Consider the following 9,561-nt stretch of genomic DNA (forward strand, 5'->3'; position numbering starts at 1 on the left):
TCATTCAATCGAGATCTTCCTTAGAAAATTTTCAGCTGATCAGCTCTTCCCTAATACCTATTTAGCTAAGAAATCTATTGCGCAATTTTTATATATTCTATTGATGAAAGAAAAACAATTTTAATATTAAATAAAAAAATGTAAATATATTTCAAATGAATGATGAAAAATCTCCCATACAATGCCTTATGTAGAGAGAAAGGAGAATATAATGTTAGAAACCTTTATATAATAAAAAAAAACTTTTTTATATAAAAGAAAAAAAATGTTCTAAAGCGACTGAAAATGTGTAAAATATATTTCTGTAAATATATTTTGTAATAATCAGATTTCTTAATGTATTATTTCTCAAATAATAATAGAAATGCAATTTATTTACAAGATATTGGATGTGATATTTTGTGAGTTTTTTTTTCTCTGAGAAATCTGTTTGGCCAAACAGACCTAAATATTGTACCAAAAGTGCCATTATAATTATTAGAAATATATTTTCGGAAAGCTCAATGTGATTTTTCTTTTCTTTATCTTCCTTCGCTTCTCTTCTTCCCATCAATTGAAAGATTTAAATCTAATAGATTTTACACCAAAAATTTATTTCTCTACTAATTAGTTTATTCATATTATTGAAAGTACATCAAAAGATTTTTATTCTCTTCTAAAATTTAAATTGTTAAGAAATTAAAAATGATTAAATGAAAGAAGTGTAACCTATTAACCCATTCTCAATGATTTTTTTTGTTAAGAAAATTTCATTGTGAAAGGAAGTTTTTATCATTAATGATCAAAAATTACTTACAACACAGATTAAATCCAATTTGTATGTACAATCGCGAGCAATTCATGTTGCTGCCGCCTTCTGTTGATTCTTCTTATTCTCACGTTCGCGCCTTCGGAGCTTCTTCCGACGCCTATCAATACTTGCAAGTTCTGCCTTGATCTGATTGTACGTCTTTCGAAGCTCCTGGATTTTCTTCTTCAAAATCGTAATGCGCTGACTGCTATTCAAGGCGGGATCTAGGTTTTTTTTTAAATGAATAAAGTTAGTTAGTATGGATAGTTAGATTAACTTATAAAAAAATCTAAATCGTTTTATGAAAGAAAATCGAAACTAGTTCTGCGGAGAAACTAAAAAAAGTTCCAAAGAACGTGAAAGATTTGAAACAATAAAATCGAAAACTTAGAAAGAAAATAGAATAGAATAAAATTTTATTCTGCCCTTTGCAGACTAGTGCTTAGGGCCTTAGAAAGAAAATTTTAATTCAAAGAGAACTTTAACCTAAATCAACGAAAACCTAAAAACAAGATTTATTTTTATTTCTAATCTAATCTAACATAGTTTTGGGCCTTCAACACTCCAGTTCTACAAAATAGTTTTACTTCTCGGTTTATTGATTTTCGCTAGAATTTTAAGTCTAACATTTTAGCATAATCAAATAGACTAGACGAATAAAATTTTGAAGAAACCAAAACTTAGGCACAGCCTAATAAAGCCGTTTAGCTCAAAAAGAGTTTTCGAGGCAACGAGGAAGGCCCAGCTTCAGATGGATCGACGGCGTGGTCTAGGATGCCAAATTAATAGGGATGCCGATTTTGCGGACAGTGTCGCGGGATAGGGACAGATGAAAGAGGATCCTGGATCAGGCCAAGGCTGAAGACCAGCTGTAGCGTCGGTTAAGTAAGTAAGTAAGTGAAAAAGAGTTTAGCCTAGTTGGCCTAGTTTAACAAACTTAAATCTAGCCTGAAAAACTAAAGCCTGCTATAAGGAAATTCAAATAGGGTAGGTAAAAGAAAAATAAGCCTAACCCAAAAAGAAAATAACTTAAGTCTCCTAGTTTGATATACTATAGCCTAATTTTAAGAACTACAGCCTACTTGAGTAGAATTACAGCCTGAACAAACCAGGCCTAAGGGTAAAGTCCTTAGTCCTTAGGCCTGGCCTAAAAAAATAAACCTGGTTAAACAGGCTTAATCCTGAACAAAACGTAAGTCTAGTCTTCAAAAACTTAAGCAGAGACAGTAAAATTAGGCCTTGTTTTAACATTGAAGTCTTTGTAGTTAAACAGGCTTAATCCTGAAGAAAACTTAAGTCTAGTCTTGAAGCAGAGACAGTAAAATTAGGCCTAGTTTTAACATTGAAGTCTAGCTTCAAAAACCAAACTTAAAGAACAAAAACCTGCTCAAATAGAACTAAGGCCTTGACTTAAAACAGCTTAATCTGGACTTTGAGTACTAAATTTCAACCCATTTTTTTTAAATTCTATTCCATCTACTTATTCCGTTATATTGGATTAGAAAACTAAACAAAACAAAGAGAGAAAACTCACCCAATTGCACGAGGAAGTTGTACTGACATGGCTTAGGAGATCGCCTTACGTGAGTCCTCTGAAGTGCTGGATCCGAATTATCTTCACTATCTGATCCATTTGTAGCTGACATGGCTGCTTTGCGCGTAACTGCTTTTCGTCGTTTCGGCAGCGTTGCCTCTGATTCTGATGACTTCCTCGCTCTACGACGCTTCTTCTGCGTTGTCCCTTCGTCGTGTCCTGAAAATTCGACCCATTTTATCTTTTCTGTAAAACCCGAAGATTATTCGTTGTACTCACGATCATCTGGGCTGATGGAGTCTCTTGGGGAACTGTTGGGTGTCCTCTGGGGCTCAGCCTTCACATCTGTTGTCTCAATGTCCATGGGGACGGGCTTAATGTCCGCCGTGATTGGATGTGGATTGTGGAGTCTCTTAGCACTCTCACCAGCTTCCCGGAGATGCCCACTAGCCACAGGACTACACGGGATGGTTTCTTCACAGAGAAGAAGGGAAATTGACTCATTCAGTTGACCTCCTTCCGGAATGGGTTCCTTCTTCTCTCCGAAGAAATCTTCAAAGGATTCCTTGCACGTTAAATCGGGCTTTGTTTCTCCCTCAGTTGGTGGTGACTTCATTGTCATTGCATCCCCTTGGGCTTTGGGAACGAGGGATGCGTGCTCCGGGGACTTTATACCGTACAGGGATTCCTGGAATTTCGTTGCAAATGACAGACTTTCCTCCTTCAGAGTAATACTGTCAACTTTTAGCGGTGGAACTGCCATCTTCTCTTGCTTCGCCACAAGGGTGGCTTCCTTCTTATCTCCCTCCTTCTTTGTGGCCGCAAAATCTCCCTGAACTGCTTCAGAACTGCGCGATTCATCTTCAATTACGAGCCTCTGCTCCGAATCCGTACTGTCGGATGAGTCCTCGGTGAAACGATTGAGATTCGAGGATTTTTGTATGGCAGACTCCAACTTCTGGATTGTTTCGCAGAGATCATTATTCTTCGGTGGCATATCCGGATCAACTTTGCTTGCCTCAGGCAATACAGGTGGTGGCTTCACTTTCGGATGCACCACCTCAACTTCCTTCTTCACAACAACCGGCGGAATTTCAAATTTAACCGGAGGCGGAGCTGGAATTGCCAGAGCTTCAATTTTTCCCATAGTCTGCGGTGGTTCGGGTGATTTAATGGCCACTGGAGCTGCAGGTGATGACGCAGAGTCTTCCGTTTTAACCTCCGCTGCTGCAGCTTGCTGTGAATTGAGAGACTTCATGAGGATTTTATCAGCAATCGATGGTACATCAATCTTCGGGGGTTCAACCATATCGAATGGAGACTCAGCCGTTAGGAACATCTTCTTAGCCGTCTCCAGATCCTTTGATGCATCAATACGCGTTTTATCGTCTTCCGTTCCCTTGAAGACATCCTTAATTGTCCCACCAAATTGGCATGGAGCGTCCAAGACGTTCGTGAAGGAATTCACAAAAGCCGGAGTCTTCAATCCCTCCTTCGGACGTTTCACATCGCCGGTCATCTTGGGGAATTTGTCGTCTGTAAATATTGGAAGTTTTGTAATAGATTGCTCTTGTGACGTGGTGGCCGGCACCTCCGGAACGCTACTACTGAGTGTATTGGCCAAGTTGAAGCTTGGGCTCTTTCTGAGTGCATCAAAGGGATCTGAAGCCGAACTAGCGGGAGCATTTGTCATTGGAGCAGATACTGGAGCAGCCTTGACATTTGGAATTGGGATTAGATGAACAGGAATGAGTGCATCGAGGTTGTCATCCTTCTTTGCGGATTTTGCCTTTTCCGCTTCTGGAGTTTTTGTTGGAGTTTTCTTTGCCTTCTTCGAAGCTGGCCCCGTTGCTTTACCTTCCCCATCATCTGCAGCCTGTTTTGCCCTTTTACCCTTCTTCTCAGCAGCCGGTGGGGGTGTAGTTTCAGCAGGGGGTGTTGCTGTTGTTGCTGTAGTCGTGAGTTTCCTCTGAGGTGCTGCAGTTGCTTCAAATTCAAACGGTTCCGGTTCCTTAAATTCGTACACATCTCCCTCAGATGTAACAGGAGTTTCCTTTGCCGGAGCTGCAGCAGCAGGCTTCTCCTGTTGCGCTTTATTAGCTTTTTCGGTGGATTTTGCAGCTGCTGCTTTAGTCTTCTCAGCTGGTGTCTTCTTTTCGCCTTTCCCAACGGGAGTTTTCTCCCCTTTAACAGGTGTCTTCTTTGCCGGAGTTTCGCCGGCTGTTTTTGTTGCCTTCTCTTCCTTTTTCTTCTCCGCAAGGGTTGACTTGAACTGCCCCTTCCCGGTAAATGCCTTTGTTTCCATCTTTTCAACACTTACAGCCACCTTCGTAACATTCTTCTCAGTCATGAGATCGCCTTTCTTTTCACCACGACTCTCAATTTGTTTCTTCGTTGGGGGCTTCTCAACTTTTGGCGGAATCTTCTCCAAGCGGGCAAGTTTATCTGATGATTGGGAATCATCATCACCAAAGGAGTCACTTTCCGACGAGGATGTCGTGAGCTTTCCCTTTGCAACGTCACTCTTCTGCTCACTGGAATCCGTATTGGAGTCTGACAGATCAAACAGGCTGGTCTTGTGGTCGTGATGTGAGCTTGAAGTGGGTGATTGTTCAGCTGCTTCGGGTGAGGGAGATTTCATCTCTTTGAAGCCTTTGAGTTCCGAGCGGATCTGATTGAGATCGTAGTCACGTCCCTTTGATCCTGTTGCCTCCTCTTCATCCTTCATCGCTTGAATCTCCTTCCCGACATTCCGCATGGCTACAACGGGAACAATTGCTTCCGGAAGTTGCGTCACAGCGCTCCCAGACTTGCCGGGGATTGTGAAGGATGACGCAGCTGGAGGACGTGTTGGCTTCTTCACGGGTTCATCGGAATCTGTATCGGATTCCGTGTGAAGCGATGAGATGTCGGTGTTGTTGGAAGTTCGACGAATGTTCTGAGGCTGAGCACGAGTTGTCCGTCGCTGTGCTGGAGTTGCTGGGCTTTTTGTGCGGCTTGAGTTGGAAGTAATGGATGAAGGGGTTGTTGATCGTGGAGGCTGAGAATCACTCCTTGATCCCCCACGGCCACGCTTAGCAGACGACTTAGATGGGGGTGCCGTTGCTGGAGACTTCTCAACTGCTGGAGCTGATTTTCCCGCAGAAGCTGCACTCTTTGTTCTCTTCTGCTTATTCGTGAGATTCTCCACAATTCGATCCTTCGGCACCCATTCGTCGTAGCGTGTATTCCATCCGGTGTAGTGAACAAGGTAGATGGGATTCCCATTCTGTGAAGACTTCTCAATCACCTTCGCTTCATACGTCACTGTCTCCTCGTGGTAGTACACGTTGAGTTTATCTCCAACTTCAACGGGAAAATCATCAGCTGAAGCTGTATCTGCGGCTGCTTTCTTCGAATCTGACTTTCCTTCCTTCCCTTCGGTTTTATCTGCAGCCTCATCCTTCTTCTTCCTTCCACGTTTCTCATCACTCTTCGCCTTTGCTGCTTGCTTCTCCTTCTTAGCGCTCCCAGTGGGTGTTGTTGCAACATCGGAACCCTTAGCGACGTCTTCCTTCTCAACTTTAGCTTTGGGTGCTTTCTGCGAGGGTCCTGCTTCTTCTTTTACATCCTTCTCCACCTTTGCAGCTTTGCTTTTGGGCGTTACTTTAACCGGTGGCGGCTCCGGAGTTTCCTCCTTAACGGCTTTCTCCTCAACTTTCTCAGCAACAGCTTTAACTTTCGTACTTCCACTCCCATTTCCGCTGTTTGTTGACAACTTCCTCTTTGTCTTTGTCGGTTCATTGCTTGATTCACTATTCTCACAATCATCCGTTGCCGTTGAGGACACAGATTTCGCCTCCTTCACATCCACGGGCTTTGGGGATGCCACGGAATTAGCCCGGACGAGGCTACGACCTTTGATGCGATTTGCGCGTGGATGTGCGACCATTGTGCAGCCCAGCTTCCGGTTGAATTCCTCAAAGGGCTGCAGGAATTTCTTATAGGCCTGTTTGACGAGGTTTGTAATGCTCGTTGTGGCCGGGACAAAGCCCAGACGCAGTGCTATTGCTTTCCATTGATTCTGAGTCGTTACGCGATTGTATCCGCCGAGTTTCTGAGCAGCACGAAAGAGGCGGTACAGATCAATGTCTCGATTGACAATTGAGGGTCCCTTGTTGAGGGGAGTACCCCTGTCGTCCATGTACTTGTACAGTTGTGCCACAAAATGATCCTTCTCCTCGCGCGGCTCATCGTCTGAGCTGTCTGAATCGAATTCTTGCTCGTAGTCACTCGAACTGGCGGAAATCCCGAAGAGGGCATCCCTGTCCCAGTGTGGTGGGAGTGTGTCGTTGTCCAGGTACTCCAGGGCAGCCTGAACAGCCACACCATCCTGTTTGTGGGCCATTTCACGCGTAAAGTGAGTGGCTTCCTTCTTGGGGACAGTGTAGTAGCGTCCATCCTTGAAGGAACGCACGAGGTATTCATCCTTCACGCGAATCCGCACGGTATCTTGAGCTGTGGGCGCCACAACGAGTCCCGGAAACCAATTTTCCTTCTGAGATTTCTTCTTTGTTTCCGTACTCTCCACACAAACCACCTTCCCAATGTGCTCCTCCTTCTCATGCGGTGTCCTCTTGGTGCTCTCAACATCATCCTCCTCATCGGAGCTATCGTCATGCATTGCACGTGATCTGAGGGACAAAACAACGAGAAAAAATTCACTCAAACTGCTCCATTCACTTGACCATCACTGTGCACAAGCAAAAAAAGGTAAATTCTCACCTCCTGCCGCGTCTGCCGCCCACAACGGGATTCCCAAAGTGCTCCGGATGCGTCAGGGGTAGCTGATCCAGCGTTTCACTCTCATTGAAGTGACGTCCACTCTTGAGACACAGAGCACTCCGGCGGAGCGTCGTGATGTCCCCATCGTCAAACACAACCGTATATTGGGAGCAATCCTGAATCTTCGTGATGGTGGCCTCGACAAATTCACGCCTATCCGGATGCTTGACCTCCACAGTGGCCCCCACGCGCAGCAGGCCACCCTTTATCTGATCGTCCGACACAGTTCCGGAGCCAAGGCCCTGCTTGTAGGCCACTTTGCACTTGATATTCCGCACAACTTTGCGCACCTTCGCCTCGCAGAAAGCCCCCTTGTACTTTGCGCTAACCTCCGTGCCGACAGACAAATACGGGGGGTCGTCCACTTGCTGCAAAAGAACCCCCAAAAGGGGGAAGAAGGTCAAACTCCGGGGTTCCTTTCACGGAGAATCTGGGACGCGCAGCTCTCAAGCTGCCAGCGTCACGGCGTCCACATCACGAGCACTCCTGGTGCAACACTCACCTGCATCTTCTGGAGGAAATAACGCTCGAAACTCTGGTTATCACTTACAAACGCCACTTTTACGGCAAAAACATTCTGAATCACTTGCGAAAGAGAAAAAGTTTACACCAAAAAACTCGTCAGCTACATCAATATGTCTCCTAAAGTCGTGAACGTCACATGCACGTCAATGAATGGGACATTGGGTGATGCAGGCGACAAAGAAAGCGCCAGAAAAATATAACTTTTGGCGGGAAAAAAATCCGCGCGAAAAACCTTAGCGCCAAAAGTTAGACAAATAAATTCTAATTTAGAATTTTATTTGTAAAACGAAAAGTTTTTATGCTCTTTAGAGGAAAAATTAAAATAGTTAGATAAATGAGTTTGATACAATTAAGAATCGATTCTGTTAAAAAGGTTAAAAATGATTTTCTTGCACAGCAAGATTTTTTGTTTTTTTGAGAAAAATATTGCAAAATTTTGATATTTAATTTCTTTCTTTATCTGTTGTGTTAAAAAGAAAATACTTCTTCAGAATCATTTTAAGAACTTGTTAACAATTTTTGAAAAAGGAAATTTTGGTTTTTTTTTTCTTTTAACCCTTTAAGGTTCATTGGGTCATACGCAGACCCAAAGGCTTAATTTTGAAAATGTTTCATTTTATAGTTATTTTATGAATATTGAGTCCAAAGTAGTACAAGACTATGTCTTTACAATCCCGACTCACAGGATCGGGAAGAATGAAAAACTGAAAATTTTTGAGATGAAATTTTTTGTCAAAAATGTCTTATTTGGGTTTTAAGGAACCCATAAAAATTATTTTTAGCTCAATTAGCTCGCTAGATTGATCGCAGACCTTAAAGGGTTAAAGCATATCCAATTTTACTTTAACTCTTTTGCGTTTTTTTGGGTCATACGCTGACCCAAACGTGAAACATTTTATTTTTCCAATTATTTATGAATTTAATTGTTTTTCCAAGTTATAAATACATCAAATTAACGTTAAAGAATACAAAGAAGACGTTCTGACTGTGAAAAGTCCTCTGAAAGCGTCTAAACAATAAATATCGCGATAAAAGAACTCATGTTTCAATGTTTCACGTGGACGAGAAAGGGTTAAAGATTGAAAACAAAGATTTTTCCCAGAATCAACCCCATGATTGGAAAATATTCTTGATTTTGTTCTGCTTTGAAACGAAAACTTTTATTTTTCTTTTGTTTTAAACTCTGTTTTAAATGCTTAAAAGTAAATTTTTATGTTTTTTCTGCTTTTTTTTTTTAATTTTAAAATATTAAAGGATCAATTTTGGTAAAATTTTCTGATTAGAATTTTTTTATATTCTTATTCATTTAATTTTTACAATTAATCTTTATATATATATATATTTTCTCTTTTTGTAATCTATCACAGAAGCCGCAGATATGAGCTTAGGTATGAATAATAGATTTAAGAAAATTATAAAATTTTCGTTAAAAAAGGATTTTAGATAATTCTTCTCAAAATTCAGATTTTTTTAATGAGAAATTTTTGAACAAATTTTGACATAATAAATTATTTTTTATTGCAGTATTTTTTTATATTCAATTATTCAATTAATTTCATTCATGATTTTATATGTTTTTCTATTCATTTCAAGGTTGATTTGTTTGTTTTCATTTTTTAGTAATCCTATTGATCCAATTAGGTGCATACATATTAGTTTTGTAATAAATACCTGGCGTCTCCACTGCACACTAGGCGTCGTCACCTTATGCTGTAAATAAAGGTAATAGATAATAATTTAAGTAACACATAAATTGAAAGAGAAAATGTTAAATTCTCAATATAAATATTAAATAAAATTCTTACCCCCTCTCCGTGAAAAAAATTTTCAAGAAAATCTTCTTTGCATTTCTTGAGAAAAATATGTGAAAATTGGTGATTGAGGTGAG

At 41.1% G+C, this 9,561-nt stretch overlaps 1 protein-coding gene across 1 annotated transcript; it reads right to left on the reverse strand.

The window, feature by feature from the left end:
- Positions 1 to 126: 126 nt before the first annotated feature.
- On the reverse strand, positions 127 to 7,813 carry LOC129787248 (AT-rich interactive domain-containing protein 4B). Its single transcript, XM_055822681.1, has 5 exons — positions 7,651 to 7,813; positions 7,089 to 7,516; positions 2,604 to 6,997; positions 2,325 to 2,543; positions 127 to 1,014 (listed from the first exon to the last, which is right to left on the reverse strand). Exons 1-5 carry the CDS (start codon positions 7,654 to 7,656, stop codon positions 839 to 841), a joined length of 5,223 nt encoding a protein of 1,740 aa, XP_055678656.1. The 5' UTR covers positions 7,657 to 7,813; the 3' UTR covers positions 127 to 838.
- Between the last annotated feature and the right edge of the window lie 1,748 nt (positions 7,814 to 9,561).

This window comes from Lutzomyia longipalpis, chromosome 1, assembly GCF_024334085.1.
Source record: "Lutzomyia longipalpis isolate SR_M1_2022 chromosome 1, ASM2433408v1".
In the NCBI taxonomy this organism is placed as follows: domain Eukaryota; kingdom Metazoa; phylum Arthropoda; class Insecta; order Diptera; family Psychodidae; genus Lutzomyia; species Lutzomyia longipalpis.